The sequence below is a fragment of the Mauremys mutica genome, chromosome 24 (assembly GCF_020497125.1).
Source record: "Mauremys mutica isolate MM-2020 ecotype Southern chromosome 24, ASM2049712v1, whole genome shotgun sequence".
Lineage (NCBI taxonomy): Eukaryota > Metazoa > Chordata > Testudines > Geoemydidae > Mauremys > Mauremys mutica.
Window position 1 is genome coordinate 2,202,491 of NC_059095.1, and position 17,826 is coordinate 2,220,316.

The window sequence follows — 17,826 nt, forward strand, 5'->3', positions numbered from 1 at the left end:
ATATTTACATATTCCAGAAATCGAGACCCATCACAGCAGCTAGTACCAGGCGTAGGTGCTGCTGACATGCTGTCTGCACACAGCTCTGCTGATACACCTCAGCCCCGACCTGCAGCCCGCCTACTGTACCAGTCCTGGGCTTCCCACGAGTATTGCTAATGCCCCTCCAGTCCCTAACACCCATCTGTGCTCACACCCATTTCTGCTCATGTCTCTTCATTGCACAGCAGGAGTCACACACAGGGAAGCCTGCACAGCTTGGTCAGTGCTCCTGAAGCATGACCAACAGCCAATGCTAGGCCTTTCCTCAGCCTGTCCTGGGCTAGTTTGAAATGTGGACAAATGCCCAGTATGGGCTCAGCTAGGAGGTGACTGAATTCACTTCCCTTGTGACCCAAGTGACATTTACAACTAGCTATTTAAAGCTACAAAGGCAATGCTCGAAAACCTACAGTACACCAGAGACACGTTCGAGTTCAGGAATGAATTATCCATGAAAGCTACACCATGGATATGACTGGAACAAGGCTTACAAGGAAACCTGACAAGCGTCAATGGGGGTAAGGACTAACTCCTTGCTTAAAATATAAATCAACTAAAACCAACTGGTGGGAAATCATTTCAGAGGTGATGCTTTCCTAATCTCTTGGGAATCCAGGGGACTAAACCTGCTGCTGGCTATTCAACCTTTCCATGTAATCTATGCACAACACAAAGACCTTTCCGCTCAGAAATTCTCTGTGACTGAAGACAGGGGGTTGGGTGGAAATGTCATCTCCACGTTGACTATAATGTTGCTGCCTTGACACTATCATTAGTGTGAAATCTAAGAACACTGATGCAGTGACCACAATCCCAACGTTTTGCATGAGAAGTGGCAACCTTCTAACGAAACTGCACAGCCACTGGGTGTAGCCATGACAGTTCCAAGAAGAAGGATTCATCCCATAGTCCTGGAAAATAAGATGCCAGTCCTAACCTATCCACCCTCTACACCCTTCCTGGCAATTCCAAGGCTGAGTGTTTTGGGGTCACAATGTGGATTGCAGAGATGGTACAGGGAAGCAGGGGACAATTTCTGATCTAAGCTGGCCCAGTAAACCCCACTGACTTAAATGGATTTACTCTAGATTCACACTGAGACTCTGAGATCAGAATTAATGTCTGTGTCCCTTCTGCCACCTGAATCTGTTTCACCCTGTTCAGTCTTTTAACCCAGGCTGCCCAAGAGGGAAATCAAACACTCAGCAAAAGAAACACAAGCCATTAAAATGTTACTTATTTTTCCTCTAATGTCAAACTCAAAGTCTTGGAGAGATTGAGCAGGCAGGGGCTTTGTCCAGCCCCAGCGTGCTTCTAAGTGGCCCAGAAGTGTTCATTACACAAGCAACTTACTCACAGCAGCATGTCAGATCCTTAAAATGACACAGTTGGGGTTTCTTACCAATGCATAAATCAAATACCAGGCTAAACTCCCATTTCTATGCCAATGCCTAGTAGCCACTTAGAGTATATTTCACCCCTGAAAGAATTTAGGGGTTATGACCAGAGATTTTCAGTCAAACTATTTATCCATTTACAAATGTAAGTAGGGTCCACTTTACTGAACACAACAGAAAACAAAATCAGAAATCTCTAACTTCTGGGAAGGGCTGCAAAGGCTTTACTTCACCCCAAAGGGCCATTCTGAATTTTATATAAACTATGGATCCCCCTGGAACCTTTCACCCACACCTGGGTCACATAAAGTAAGTTACAAATCTCTGCAACTCTCTACTTCCTGAACCCCTTAAGGTTAGGGGACTTTTTTATATTTAAACTTGAATTTCTTTACTGCAACTGGAAATCCTGATCCCTTCAACTCTGCTACGTTAAAAACACATCAGGTTCTTTCAATTATGAATACAATAAACAACATGGAAATAATAACCAAACTGCCAATCTCACCCCATCTCCACGTCAGTGTCAGTTTCTTTCTTCTCTTCCCTTCTTTGGTTGCCTTAGATTCACTCCACGTTTTTATTTATTTTTTCCTTCCTCCTTCTCTCTCTCTTTCTCCGGATCCGGATGCTCTTTAAATTTCCTCCGGAATTTCACTCTGAAATCCGCTAGTTTTGTTGTTTGTTCAAAAATGACCTATAATCCCAAAGTATGCAGGGGGTGAGAGCTCGGGCAACCTTCCTGGGTGGGGGTTCTCCCCACCAAGAGCTGCAGCCCAGGGGATCCTGGAAAGAACTTTGGAGCACACTTTGCTACTGAAATATTGCAGTCTCTGGCAGGCAGTTTCCTCCTCGCTCTTGCTCACAGGATCCCTTTTTCCCTTCAGCATGGGCAGCAGCCACAAGATTATTTGCTCCTTTTGCAAACCCTTTGCAGCAGTGCAGCCTGCGCCCTGTTATTCCAGCGACTGAGATACCCTGGAAGTTCTTTCCACAGCCCAGAAAGTGACGCTGCCTCCACAGTTTGTTCCTCTTGGTCGCGATTTCTTTGTTCTCTCTCTCATTTTTTTTTATCTGCTTCCTTCCTCTGCCAACTGCCCCATCTCGGTCACATTTCTCTCTTCTTTCTCCTCACTTTATTTCCAATGGGTTCCATCTGGCTCAGAGGCACCATCTGCTGGGCACAGCTGCACTCTGCACCCACTGCAACACCAAGCTGCTAGATACCAGCCCCGCGCAAAGATGTCCCACATTCCTGGACTTCCTTATGCTGTAAAATCTAATATATAAAGGCTCTGGATCTGTCTAGATTAGGATCAAAGCTGTTTGATCAGCTAGTCCATGTTAAAATACAATTTACCCTTTCTACATTAACATTTTAAAACAAGGGTTGGCACCACCATGTTGCGTGATGGACACCTGACAAAATTACCGGACTGAGTGATGGACATTGGCAAGGGGTTATGTCATTCAGTCATTCCATTTTTTGAAAAATTACCACAGACCTCAAAATTTTTACCACGGACACGTTGCTGACCCCTGTTTTAAAACATGTTGGCTAACATTTAAAAAACCAAACTCCAAATCTTTTATCTAAATCTAGCCAGAACCTTTCAGAAAGACAGAGCCTGATTCCTCTACTGCCCTGTTCCATGCGCCATCATCTACAGCTGTGCAAAGCGAGTGTGAAACACTGACATTTTGATCTGCTTGCATTTTACATCCACTTTGCACAGGTGGAACTAGCTGAACTAGGTTTGAAGCAGTGTAGAATGAGGCCCCTAGAGAAGATGTATGAATAAAGGGAAGGTTGGATGGATAGATAAACACTCCCGAATCTAGAGATGGGGACAGACAGACAAACAGAAGCACTAGGATCTAGGGATGGAAATAGATTAGACAATATTAAAGAAAATAGATCTTCATGCAGATAGCAGGTAGCTTGGCAGTTGCAGTAAATACACTTATGATAATACTCAAGTCCCCAATCAGATCTGGAGCCCCATTGTGCTGGGTGCTGTTCAAACACAATGGGCCAGACCCTTCCCAGCTGGAAGTCCACTGACGTCCCCAGCATTACACCAGGGATGAACTTAGCCCTACATCGTTGGATGACCTGCACCTTGTGCAATCATTTGTGCCAGGGCAGAATGCAAAGTGCTACCAGATTAGAAGAGCAGCATTTTACATTCCCATTTCTCAGCTGCAAGTGATGAGACACAGAGCAGAGCAATACAGGATCAGGCCCTAAATATTTGTCTCCAAGTTGTTGATAAAGAGCACATAGTTATGTCTACACTCCCACTTATGACAGCAAAACTTATGTTGCTCAGGGGTGTTGGCATTCCAACCCCTCCCCCCGAGTGACATAAGTTACACCGACATAAGCGCTCGTGAGCACAGCGCTCCGCCGCCATAGCTTTTGCCGCTCACCGAGGTGGTTATTTTATGCTGATGTGAGAGTTTTCTCCTGTCGCCATAGAGTGTTTTCACCACACACGCTGCAGAAGCACAGCTGTATCGGTAGAGCTGCGCAGCTGCAGCACCGTATGTGTAGAGATCGGAGGGTACTCAGAGGAAGCATTCTGGATGCAGTACAAACATAGCCCCTGCTGTGAACAGCAGAGTCTTTCTGTTGTAAGGACCAAATCAATCAATCAAATCTCGCCTTGAACAGTATCAGCTCCATTTGAGGGGGGGGGGGGAAATCAATGGTCTGTTGCAGATACTTTGCACATTAAATTCTGGCAGCTATGTTTTCACCTGGGTCTGAGTGTGTGAGCACACGCACTCACTAGAGCAGGCAACAGTTCTGCAAGAGCTAACATTCACGTTTCTAGCAATACATGTGGGCCTGCAGCAAGACAGTATTCCAGGGCTTCTCCGCATCCCCACAAACACAGCTCTGCCAATGCGCTTCAATCTTGATTTATAGTGGTACTAGTCACAGGGCTCCCACAAACCGCACTACCACTGTGCCTCAAGCCCCCACTAGTCTAACGCCAGGCCTCGCCTGAACAGATTGCCAGTGGTGTTCAATTGTGTGGCTACTGGAGGAGCCCAGTCTCATTTTTTGCTTGTGATTTATTAGGTCACCTGCATTAATAAGGAATTTCCCCAAGAGAGTTTGCATTAATTTTTCCATGCCCTAATAACTTCTGGGCACTGCAGGCTTGCACGAGAATGATAAGCTGTGCCCATGTTCAAGGAAATGCAGGGGTAGCATCCATTCTTTTAGCAGTTTTCACATGGAGCTTATATAAAAATGGCAAACATGAGGTTTCCCCTAGCTAAGACTGTAAGCTCTCTGGGGCACGGGACTTTGTTATATTTGTGCAGAGTGCCTAGCATTACAGGGCCTGGTGCCTGATTCGGACCTTTAGATGTTGCAACAATACTGCTGCTTCTCCCCCTTTTCTCTCTATTGGGGTATCCCCTCCACCTGTGTTTCACAGTATACACAAAAGGTAAATGTATCTAAAATCCTCAACCTTTGTCAGCAGCGTTAACAGTGCTGGGAACCCCTAGTGCCCGTGTTTTAACTATTATGTCAGCTACGGCTAGACCTTTACTGAGAAAGGTGAGATGATGCAGCAGCGGCAGCCAATGACCCATCTATACCAGAGTTCCCAGCATTGACACCAGAAGAGCTGAACAAGTGTTAGAAATGATAGGAACATTTTGAAATTTCTCAAGTGGACACTGGGGCATAGTCAGAAAGGCCACGGCAACAGGTGAAAACAGCCTCTGATGCCTCTCTAAAGTGAGCTGGCAGATGAACCAGCAGCTCCAGGACTGCCTCCTCTCCCAGGCCCAGAACCAAGTTCAACGCCAGGACAGAGATGAATTGGGTCCTTACTCCTTCTGCTCCATTCTCTCTGTCCTTCATACGCACAACCTGGCCACCAATGACAAAGGGACTAAAATAAACCACACTGAAGACTCTGCTGAAAGTAGGACACACAATATCTTTCATATTGACCTGCTAACAGTAGGTTATCTATGGCTCTTCTCAGAAGCTAATTATTTTACATGTTAAAATTAGGGTAATTAGATCAGCAGGAATTGCACTAAAAGCAGGTGTTAGTAACCTTATGAGGTGTCCTTTAACAGGGTTTTTTGTTCCATTTGTGCCTTCTCCCCCTGAGGGAGGACAGTTATTGTTTCCTGCCCTCCAGAAGAGAACAGAAATGAGATATTGTGATCACCCCCATGTCATTAGTTACACAGCTATTGTCAAGTTTGCACCATTAATCTTCCCGCAGCTCTTTACACAGTGGCTCAGAACGCAGTCAAGAGCACACAACAGATCATTGCCTAAAGAGTATTCTTAATGGCAGCATAATCCCTTTCAAATCACATTCACTGGCCAAGACACACACCTTAAAACTAGCTCTTTGCATTTCATTGATACAACGGGTGATTGCAGTCAGAGAGGCCTTCGCATTATGGTTTTGCAGCAGCTCTTCAGCCTTTTAATTTTCAGCTGTACATTTTTTATGTAAAATCCTCTTCTCACTCTCCAAGCCCATTACTCGATCCTGCTAGAAAGGCTAATGGCTATTCCCACCTTTAGCTCTTTCCATGAAAAGTGCAAATGGTTATTAATTAGCATCTGCAAAACTGCCAAATAGAGAGATCTGGGAACATGAGCATTGCTGAGCGTTTAGTATGTTTCAACAGCAGGCCAAAATTTGTGTGGCATTTGCACATAACGGTATACAAGAGCCCCTTTTTGTAAAGCACATGGTTTTAAGGAATAAAAGATGTATTCAAAAGGAGAGACTGGCACTCTACTTTAATGTAAAAACACTAACCCCCAGTGTGAAGGAAACATTAAACAACAACTGATTTGGTCTTTTCTCTATCAATCATTATACTGCGCTCATCACCCTGGTTTCTGAGCATCTTTTTCAATTATCGTTTTAAAGCAAGTGTGGTGGTGTGGCAGGAAAGTGCTCCTGGCCAGAAGAGTCAGGTTCAAAGCAGGCCTGGAAACTTCTGCTTCTACGGCTACTTGAGAGCTGGAGAAAGCAAACTGTACATGTTTGGGAGAGGAGAGAAGAAAGCAGTGGAATCCACTCATTCTCTGCATACCTCTGGCACTAGACATGGAGAGAGGCAGAACAGCTCTTTGTTCGGGGATTTCAGTGCTGGAGAACCTTGGCTGCTCTCCAAAGAAGGAGATGGAGACTGTTTCAGGCAAATATATAGGGTATTCAAAGATATTTAACAAACAGGGTTATGGTACCTGGATTTTGGCCATGCTCTGAGGAAATACATTTGCATCACCTATGCAGTACATGAACTGGGGCATGAGGCTGTTTGGGACAGAGAGAGATCCCTTTTAATGACCTTCTTTACAATACATTAGGAACTCAAGTTAATGTGTGTACAATGCCTTGAAGATCTAAAGACCTAAGATGAGAGAGAGGGAGAGAGATGGAGACTTCATGGTCAATGGTGTGAGCACAGGAAGATTAGCTAGGAATTTCTAATCTCTAATCCACAGCTCTGACACTGATTCCATCTGTGGCCATGAGCATGTCCTTTAATCTCATTTGTACAATGGAGATAATACCTACTTCACAGGGACATTGGAAGACTCAGTAAGGTGGTATTCGTAGAGTAAACAGACACCCTCTGAATGTGAAAAGCACTATTTAAGTGCAAAAGATTATTAACAGCTCCTGAAGTTTTAATGTCTATAATGGTGCAGCAACACACAGTGTTACAGAAAAGGAGCTCAATACCAACTTTTAACAAATGTTTATTCTTGCAACACATGTTAAACAAATACCAAAAACTGATGTAACAATCTTTTTCAAAAGCAGCAACTGAAAATGATTTTATGTTTAGCAACTTAGCTCACTAGATTTTGGGCTTGTGATTCCTACTCAAACTTTACATTCCACATTCCGCAATAGGAAACATCGTCTCATCCTCAACCAAACAGCTTTGTGAGCTGCAAGTCCCAGATCTCTTTGTGAGACTTGTGTTGTGTTGTACATTAGCGCTGCGTTCCTCTTCTGAAGGAAAGCTCACAAGTGGTACTGATTCATTAACAGTGGAGGTGTTAGTTCGCGTGGCTGAACTTTTCCTCATAGCCCCCGACCCCTCTGTAGCCAACGTTGGACCTGGCAAACAATCTGCATTTGCTGTTTTTGAGCTTTTTTCTCTGCTCTTCCAAGGCACAGACAGATGGCCTTTGTAAAAGTTCCAAACCAGCAAGGAAGAAAAAAGGAGCGCAAATCCAGCTCCCAAGAATTTTAAAATAAGCTTCTCTTTCTGGTCTTCCAGGGATTTTTGTTTTGCTGGGTCATTCAGCAAGGAAGATGATACCAAAGATTTAACCTTCAGAGTTGTGTCTGCATTTGGTTGATTTGTGGTGTAATTCTTAGTAATAATGAAAATGCTGTCCTGTTGGGTATAAAGAACGTAGCTAGCCACAGAAACAGGGAATTCTTTCCCATTAGCTCTCTCTACAGAATGACAGTCATAAAATCCAGCATCAGCCACTGTCACATTAAATATGACTATTCCTCCATCATAAAGCAGGTATTTAGACTCTTCTGCCTGAAGACTGCTCCCATTAAACTTCCACACCATCCTAGCCAGGTTGGACATGGGTGCGCATTTAAGATGAACACTGTTGCCAATGATAACGGGACAGTTTTTGACATTATTTCCTGAAATTGTGAAAGGTGGTTTCATTAAAAACAATAGAACCTTAATTTAACCTGCCTGACCACATATATGTTCAAAGAAACATCACAATTAATTAAGGAGCATGACACAAAGGACAGTGAGTGTTTTAAGGTGCGTGAATACACTAGAGAAAATCGACAGATTTAACTGTCTCCTCCCATCTGCTAAAAGGGCATGATAGCACAGATTGGTTCTAGCTGGCCTTATTCCCAGTGATATCTAACAGTCTGAATATGCGCTGGAATTCAGGAACTTGAGTTTAAATTCTCACTTTGCCACAGACTAACACAGTATGTAGCCTTGAGTAAATCTCTTCACCTTTCTGTGCCTCAATTTCCACACCCAACTTGTACACTTGCTGTTCTATCCTCACAAAGCAGTTATGAGGATTAGATATTGCTTGGACAGGGCTTTGAGGATACAAATGCTTTTGACTTTACCACATTACACGGATGACCTATAATCTGCAATAGCTGCCTCTTAGTTTTCAGTGCAGTTTAAGATTAAAGTCCCTAATCCTGCAAACACTTAAAAATTAAAAACGTTTTAAAAATTAATCACAAATTCATATTTTAAAATTTCTCTCTCTGAACCAGCAGGTTTTTTTAAAATAGCTGACTATATGAGTTATATTTCTGCAGAGCAATACCAAGTGTCAGTCACAGTAACAGAGTTAACAGGACTTCTTATGTCCCACATGATTTCTGTAGCATGGGGGGAAACATACCAACAGCCTCAAAAGTCATGGCTCACATTTTCAACTTCTCATGAAATTAGTGGTTTCAGTCTGAACTAGAATATCCTGACCCCAAGTTCAAAACCGTTAAGAACACACAAGCCAAATCAGCTCAGTGTTTTCTTGTAAAAAATCAATATCATTTTTACCCCTGGGTTGTATTTTAATTTAGCTATAATATCAGGCATTTCAATGACCACAGATATATGACCCACATGATATAGTACAAAATGAAAATAATTCTATTTCAACAATATTTTATTAAAGATAAATGTTCACGTACCTATTTTAGGACATTTGGAAGCATCACCATTTTTAACACTCTGAATTAAATCCCTGGAGGAAGAGAGAGATGAATAAAAGAAATACATCATGAAGGCATGTAAAAATGTTCAAACTTTTAGGATACTGGCTGTAGAATGCATCCTGGTTTTGTTACATTTTACTGACTTGTAGAACTGAATTTAAAAAGCAAGATAAATATCATCTCATGTATGGACCTCAAGCAATATCTTTTTACTTACCGCAAGTCTCCTGTTTGATTAGCCACTGGAACACACTTCTCAAAAGACTCAGACCACGCGCAATAAGGATCCCTTGCCAAAACACAATCCAAGCAGTGTTTATATCGGCTGCATACTGAAACAGGGAGTTGTACAACTTGGGATGGAGACCCTACATACAGCAGGCCCTAGAAATGCAGTATTGAGCTGTTATTTTATAGCACTGTGAGAGTTTTTAAACTTTATGGCATCCAGACGCAGCAAGCCCAGAGGTGCCAGGGCCATGAACTGCCGAGCCCAGAGGTGCCGGGGCTCAGTCCTGGCAAGCCTGCTGGCGCAAATTAAGCACTGCTCTCCCCTCTGTCAGCTCTCAGAACCAGAGGTCTCAATGAGGGGAAAGATTCCTAGACTTTAAAGTCAGAAGGCACCATCATGATCATCTAGTCTGACCTCCTGCACTTTGCAGGCCACAGACAGCAGGTCTGTTCCATATGACGTTTTTTCCTGGGGGAGGACGGGATTCTGGTGTGTGTCAGACAGACCGAGCCCTGGATCTCAGAACTGCAATGTGGGGCATGTGGACTGATTCCTCCTTTCCTTCTCTCCCTCCCCCAAAATGCCCTTTTCAGTGCCTTGACTTTTCTCCCCGATGTAGTCTGAAACCCTGCTGACTTTACTGTGCCATTGCTTGGGGCGGAGCAGGGGAGAGCCTACAGGATCCCCCGCACCTTTCCCCCACTCCATTCCTCCCATCCTTCTAGACAGGAAAAGCTGAGCGTGGCTCCCCCCCAGAGCCCATCAAAGCTACTCCTAGGTTAGCCGGGGGGCGAGTGAAAAGGACGTAGACTGATAACAACCCATGGCGCTCCTTCTCCCCATGGCTCAGGCAGCTGCCTCTAAGGGCCTGACTGCTCTAGCCACTAGATCACACGTCCTTCCTGATCTGGGAATACAATCCAGGAGTCCTGACTTTCAGCCCCTGGCTTTAACCACTAGAGATAGTGCCTCTTCCCTTCAGGCTCTCAAGCCCTCTTAGCTGCAGCTTGCTTCCGTTCCACACTGCACACCACTGCTTTGTGGGAACGCAGTGGTGGGAAGCACCACGGGCTGCTTCCCCCTCTGCAGAATTAGCCAGGAGAGCTCAGTTCGAAGAATGAAAAGCGGCTCCCTCCCAGCCTGTTTGTAGATAAAAGGCGCCTGAGGAATCCTGGCTGAATATGCTCCAGTGGGATTAGCCTGGGGAACACAATGCCAAGCATGCAAGTTCAGGCACGGGGAAGGGGACCAGGGACACTTATAGGCCCAGCACATTGTTAAGCATTTCTTCTACCAGAATCCTGTCCCCACCGGGGGCGCGTCCTGAGCAGGGATGACCTGCTGCTGCTGGGTGCCCAGTGTACTTGGCACAGTTACCACGCTGTGCCCCACTGTTTCCAAGGTCTCTTGGCTCCTCCTTTGCCACACACAAACCAAGGGGCTTATATGCACAGCAATCCACATCCTCCATTGGAATGGGTCCTAAGTGTATCTAAGTAATATTTACATATTCCAGAAATCGAGACCCATCACAGCAGCTAGTACCAGGCGTAGGTGCTGCTGACATGCTGTCTGCACACAGCTCTGCTGATACACCTCAGCCCCGACCTGCAGCCCGCCTACTGTACCAGTCCTGGGCTTCCCACGGAGTATTGCTAATGCCCCTCCAGTCCCTAACACCCATCTGTGCTCACACCCATTTCTGCTCATGTCTCTTCATTGCACAGCAGGAGTCACACACAGGGAAGCCTGCACAGCTTGGTCAGTGCTCCTGAAGCATGACCAACAGCCAATGCTAGGCCTTTCCTCAGCCTGTCCTGGGCTAGTTTGAAATGTGGACAAATGCCCAGTATGGGCTCAGCTAGGAGGTGACTGAATTCACTTCCCTTGTGACCCAAGTGACATTTACAACTAGCTATTTAAAGCTACAAAGGCAATGCTCGAAAACCTACAGTACACCAGAGACACGTTCGAGTTCAGGAATGAATTATCCATGAAAGCTACACCATGGATATGACTGGAACAAGGCTTACAAGGAAACCTGACAAGCGTCAATGGGGGTAAGGACTAACTCCTTGCTTAAAATATAAATCAACTAAAACCAACTGGTGGGAAATCATTTCAGAGGTGATGCTTTCCTAATCTCTTGGGAATCCAGGGGACTAAACCTGCTGCTGGCTATTCAACCTTTCCATGTAATCTATGCACAACACAAAGACCTTTCCGCTCAGAAATTCTCTGTGACTGAAGACAGGGGGTTGGGTGGAAATGTCATCTCCACGTTGACTATAATGTTGCTGCCTTGACACTATCATTAGTGTGAAATCTAAGAACACTGATGCAGTGACCACAATCCCAACGTTTTGCATGAGAAGTGGCAACCTTCTAACGAAACTGCACAGCCACTGGGTGTAGCCATGACAGTTCCAAGAAGAAGGATTCATCCCATAGTCCTGGAAAATAAGATGCCAGTCCTAACCTATCCACCCTCTACACCCTTCCTGGCAATTCCAAGGCTGAGTGTTTTGGGGTCACAATGTGGATTGCAGAGATGGTACAGGGAAGCAGGGGACAATTTCTGATCTAAGCTGGCCCAGTAAACCCCACTGACTTAAATGGATTTACTCTAGATTCACACTGAGACTCTGAGATCAGAATTAATGTCTGTGTCCCTTCTGCCACCTGAATCTGTTTCACCCTGTTCAGTCTTTTAACCCAGGCTGCCCAAGAGGGAAATCAAACACTCAGCAAAAGAAACACAAGCCATTAAAATGTTACTTATTTTTCCTCTAATGTCAAACTCAAAGTCTTGGAGAGATTGAGCAGGCAGGGGCTTTGTCCAGCCCCAGCGTGCTTCTAAGTGGCCCAGAAGTGTTCATTACACAAGCAACTTACTCACAGCAGCATGTCAGATCCTTAAAATGACACAGTTGGGGTTTCTTACCAATGCATAAATCAAATACCAGGCTAAACTCCCATTTCTATGCCAATGCCTAGTAGCCACTTAGAGTATATTTCACCCCTGAAAGAATTTAGGGGTTATGACCAGAGATTTTCAGTCAAACTATTTATCCATTTACAAATGTAAGTAGGGTCCACTTTACTGAACACAACAGAAAACAAAATCAGAAATCTCTAACTTCTGGGAAGGGCTGCAAAGGCTTTACTTCACCCCAAAGGGCCATTCTGAATTTTATATAAACTATGGATCCCCCTGGAACCTTTCACCCACACCTGGGTCACATAAAGTAAGTTACAAATCTCTGCAACTCTCTACTTCCTGAACCCCTTAAGGTTAGGGGACTTTTTTATATTTAAACTTGAATTTCTTTACTGCAACTGGAAATCCTGATCCCTTCAACTCTGCTACGTTAAAAACACATCAGGTTCTTTCAATTATGAATACAATAAACAACATGGAAATAATAACCAAACTGCCAATCTCACCCCATCTCCACGTCAGTGTCAGTTTCTTTCTTCTCTTCCCTTCTTTGGTTGCCTTAGATTCACTCCACGTTTTTATTTATTTTTTCCTTCCTCCTTCTCTCTCTCTTTCTCCGGATCCGGATGCTCTTTAAATTTCCTCCGGAATTTCACTCTGAAATCCGCTAGTTTTGTTGTTTGTTCAAAAATGACCTATAATCCCAAAGTATGCAGGGGGTGAGAGCTCGGGCAACCTTCCTGGGTGGGGGTTCTCCCCACCAAGAGCTGCAGCCCAGGGGATCCTGGAAAGAACTTTGGAGCACACTTTGCTACTGAAATATTGCAGTCTCTGGCAGGCAGTTTCCTCCTCGCTCTTGCTCACAGGATCCCTTTTTCCCTTCAGCATGGGCAGCAGCCACAAGATTATTTGCTCCTTTTGCAAACCCTTTGCAGCAGTGCAGCCTGCGCCCTGTTATTCCAGCGACTGAGATACCCTGGAAGTTCTTTCCACAGCCCAGAAAGTGACGCTGCCTCCACAGTTTGTTCCTCTTGGTCGCGATTTCTTTGTTCTCTCTCTCATTTTTTTTTATCTGCTTCCTTCCTCTGCCAACTGCCCCATCTCGGTCACATTTCTCTCTTCTTTCTCCTCACTTTATTTCCAATGGGTTCCATCTGGCTCAGAGGCACCATCTGCTGGGCACAGCTGCACTCTGCACCCACTGCAACACCAAGCTGCTAGATACCAGCCCCGCGCAAAGATGTCCCACATTCCTGGACTTCCTTATGCTGTAAAATCTAATATATAAAGGCTCTGGATCTGTCTAGATTAGGATCAAAGCTGTTTGATCAGCTAGTCCATGTTAAAATACAATTTACCCTTTCTACATTAACATTTTAAAACAAGGGTTGGCACCACCATGTTGCGTGATGGACACCTGACAAAATTACCGGACTGAGTGATGGACATTGGCAAGGGGTTATGTCATTCAGTCATTCCATTTTTTGAAAAATTACCACAGACCTCAAAATTTTTACCACGGACACGTTGCTGACCCCTGTTTTAAAACATGTTGGCTAACATTTAAAAAACCAAACTCCAAATCTTTTATCTAAATCTAGCCAGAACCTTTCAGAAAGACAGAGCCTGATTCCTCTACTGCCCTGTTCCATGCGCCATCATCTACAGCTGTGCAAAGCGAGTGTGAAACACTGACATTTTGATCTGCTTGCATTTTACATCCACTTTGCACAGGTGGAACTAGCTGAACTAGGTTTGAAGCAGTGTAGAATGAGGCCCCTAGAGAAGATGTATGAATAAAGGGAAGGTTGGATGGATAGATAAACACTCCCGAATCTAGAGATGGGGACAGACAGACAAACAGAAGCACTAGGATCTAGGGATGGAAATAGATTAGACAATATTAAAGAAAATAGATCTTCATGCAGATAGCAGGTAGCTTGGCAGTTGCAGTAAATACACTTATGATAATACTCAAGTCCCCAATCAGATCTGGAGCCCCATTGTGCTGGGTGCTGTTCAAACACAATGGGCCAGACCCTTCCCAGCTGGAAGTCCACTGACGTCCCCAGCATTACACCAGGGATGAACTTAGCCCTACATCGTTGGATGACCTGCACCTTGTGCAATCATTTGTGCCAGGGCAGAATGCAAAGTGCTACCAGATTAGAAGAGCAGCATTTTACATTCCCATTTCTCAGCTGCAAGTGATGAGACACAGAGCAGAGCAATACAGGATCAGGCCCTAAATATTTGTCTCCAAGTTGTTGATAAAGAGCACATAGTTATGTCTACACTCCCACTTATGACAGCAAAACTTATGTTGCTCAGGGGTGTTGGCATTCCAACCCCTCCCCCCGAGTGACATAAGTTACACCGACATAAGCGCTCGTGAGCACAGCGCTCCGCCGCCATAGCTTTTGCCGCTCACCGAGGTGGTTATTTTATGCTGATGTGAGAGTTTTCTCCTGTCGCCATAGAGTGTTTTCACCACACACGCTGCAGAAGCACAGCTGTATCGGTAGAGCTGCGCAGCTGCAGCACCGTATGTGTAGAGATCGGAGGGTACTCAGAGGAAGCATTCTGGATGCAGTACAAACATAGCCCCTGCTGTGAACAGCAGAGTCTTTCTGTTGTAAGGACCAAATCAATCAATCAAATCTCGCCTTGAACAGTATCAGCTCCATTTGAGGGGGGGGGGGGAAATCAATGGTCTGTTGCAGATACTTTGCACATTAAATTCTGGCAGCTATGTTTTCACCTGGGTCTGAGTGTGTGAGCACACGCACTCACTAGAGCAGGCAACAGTTCTGCAAGTGCTCACATTCACGTTTCTAGCAATACATGTGGGCCTGCAGCAGGACAGTATTCCAGGGCTTCTCCGCATCCCCACAAACACAGCTCTGCCAATGCGCTTCAATCTTGATTTATAGCGGTACTAGTCACAGGGCTCCCACAAACCGCACTACCACTGTGCCTCAAGCCCCCACTAGTCTAACGCCAGGCCTCGCCTGAACAGATTGCCAGTGGTGTTCAATTGTGTGGCTACTGGAGGAGCCCAGTCTCATTTTTTGCTTGTGATTTATTAGGTCACCTGCATTAATAAGGAATTTCCCCAAGAGAGTTTGCATTAATTTTTCCATGCCCTAATAACTTCTGGGCACTGCAGGCTTGCACGAGAATGATAAGCTGTGCCCATGTTCAAGGAAATGCAGGGGTAGCATCCATTCTTTTAGCAGTTTTCACATGGAGCTTATATAAAAATGGCAAACATGAGGTTTCCCCTAGCTAAGACTGTAAGCTCTCTGGGGCACGGGACTTTGTTATATTTGTGCAGAGTGCCTAGCATTACAGGGCCTGGTGCCTGATTCGGACCTTTAGATGTTGCAACAATACTGCTGCTTCTCCCCCTTTTCTCTCTATTGGGGTATCCCCTCCACCTGTGTTTCACAGTATACACAAAAGGTAAATGTATCTAAAATCCTCAACCTTTGTCAGCAGCGTTAACAGTGCTGGGAACCCCTAGTGCCCGTGTTTTAACTATTATGTCAGCTACGGCTAGACCTTTACTGAGAAAGGTGAGATGATGCAGCAGCGGCAGCCAATGACCCATCTATACCAGAGTTCCCAGCATTGACACCAGAAGAGCTGAACAAGTGTTAGAAATGATAGGAACATTTTGAAATTTCTCAAGTGGACACTGGGGCATAGTCAGAAAGGCCACGGCAACAGGTGAAAACAGCCTCTGATGCCTCTCTAAAGTGAGCTGGCAGATGAACCAGCAGCTCCAGGACTGCCTCCTCTCCCAGGCCCAGAACCAAGTTCAACGCCAGGACAGAGATGAATTGGGTCCTTACTCCTTCTGCTCCATTCTCTCTGTCCTTCATACGCACAACCTGGCCACCAATGACAAAGGGACTAAAATAAACCACACTGAAGACTCTGCTGAAAGTAGGACACACAATATCTTTCATATTGACCTGCTAACAGTAGGTTATCTATGGCTCTTCTCAGAAGCTAATTATTTTACATGTTAAAATTAGGGTAATTAGATCAGCAGGAATTGCACTAAAAGCAGGTGTTAGTAACCTTATGAGGTGTCCTTTAACAGGGTTTTTTGTTCCATTTGTGCCTTCTCCCCCTGAGGGAGGACAGTTATTGTTTCCTGCCCTCCAGAAGAGAACAGAAATGAGATATTGTGATCACCCCCATGTCATTAGTTACACAGCTATTGTCAAGTTTGCACCATTAATCTTCCCGCAGCTCTTTACACAGTGGCTCAGAACGCAGTCAAGAGCACACAACAGATCATTGCCTAAAGAGTATTCTTAATGGCAGCATAATCCCTTTCAAATCACATTCACTGGCCAAGACACACACCTTAAAACTAGCTCTTTGCATTTCATTGATACAACGGGTGATTGCAGTCAGAGAGGCCTTCGCATTATGGTTTTGCAGCAGCTCTTCAGCCTTTTAATTTTCAGCTGTACATTTTTTATGTAAAATCCTCTTCTCACTCTCCAAGCCCATTACTCGATCCTGCTAGAAAGGCTAATGGCTATTCCCACCTTTAGCTCTTTCCATGAAAAGTGCAAATGGTTATTAATTAGCATCTGCAAAACTGCCAAATAGAGAGATCTGGGAACATGAGCATTGCTGAGCGTTTAGTATGTTTCAACAGCAGGCCAAAATTTGTGTGGCATTTGCACATAACGGTATACAAGAGCCCCTTTTTGTAAAGCACATGGTTTTAAGGAATAAAAGATGTATTCAAAAGGAGAGACTGGCACTCTACTTTAATGTAAAAACACTAACCCCCAGTGTGAAGGAAACATTAAACAACAACTGATTTGGTCTTTTCTCTATCAATCATTATACTGCGCTCATCACCCTGGTTTCTGAGCATCTTTTTCAATTATCGTTTTAAAGCAAGTGTGGTGGTGTGGCAGGAAAGTGCTCCTGGCCAGAAGAGTCAGGTTCAAAGCAGGCCTGGAAACTTCTGCTTCTACGGCTACTTGAGAGCTGGAGAAAGCAAACTGTACATGTTTGGGAGAGGAGAGAAGAAAGCAGTGGAATCCACTCATTCTCTGCATACCTCTGGCACTAGACATGGAGAGAGGCAGAACAGCTCTTTGTTCGGGGATTTCAGTGCTGGAGAACCTTGGCTGCTCTCCAAAGAAGGAGATGGAGACTGTTTCAGGCAAATATATAGGGTATTCAAAGATATTTAACAAACAGGGTTATGGTACCTGGATTTTGGCCATGCTCTGAGGAAATACATTTGCATCACCTATGCAGTACATGAACTGGGGCATGAGGCTGTTTGGGACAGAGAGAGATCCCTTTTAATGACCTTCTTTACAATACATTAGGAACTCAAGTTAATGTGTGTACAATGCCTTGAAGATCTAAAGACCTAAGATGAGAGAGAGGGAGAGAGATGGAGACTTCATGGTCAATGGT

General features: G+C 44.7%; 1 protein-coding gene and 1 long non-coding RNA gene across 3 annotated transcripts in view; both read right to left on the minus strand.

Annotated features, from left to right (window-relative positions):
* HOMER3 (homer scaffold protein 3) overlaps nucleotides 1-2,574 on the minus strand; it is a 33,328-nt gene extending 30,754 nt beyond the window's left edge. For both annotated transcript variants that reach the window (XM_044998742.1, XM_044998739.1), the window contains exon 1: nucleotides 1,948-2,574. In XM_044998742.1, the coding sequence (XP_044854677.1) occupies nucleotides 1,948-1,952 (5 nt within the window). In that variant the 5' untranslated portion in view covers nucleotides 1,953-2,574. The remainder of the gene's footprint in view (nucleotides 1-1,947) is intronic.
* Nucleotides 2,575-7,212: 4,638 nt separating this feature from the next.
* Nucleotides 7,213-9,598, minus strand: LOC123355929. Its single transcript, XR_006575239.1, has 3 exons — nucleotides 9,408-9,598; nucleotides 9,167-9,219; nucleotides 7,213-8,128 (listed from the first exon to the last, which is right to left on the minus strand). It is a non-coding gene; the product is annotated as an uncharacterized LOC123355929 (long non-coding RNA).
* Nucleotides 9,599-17,826: the final 8,228 nt, after the last annotated feature.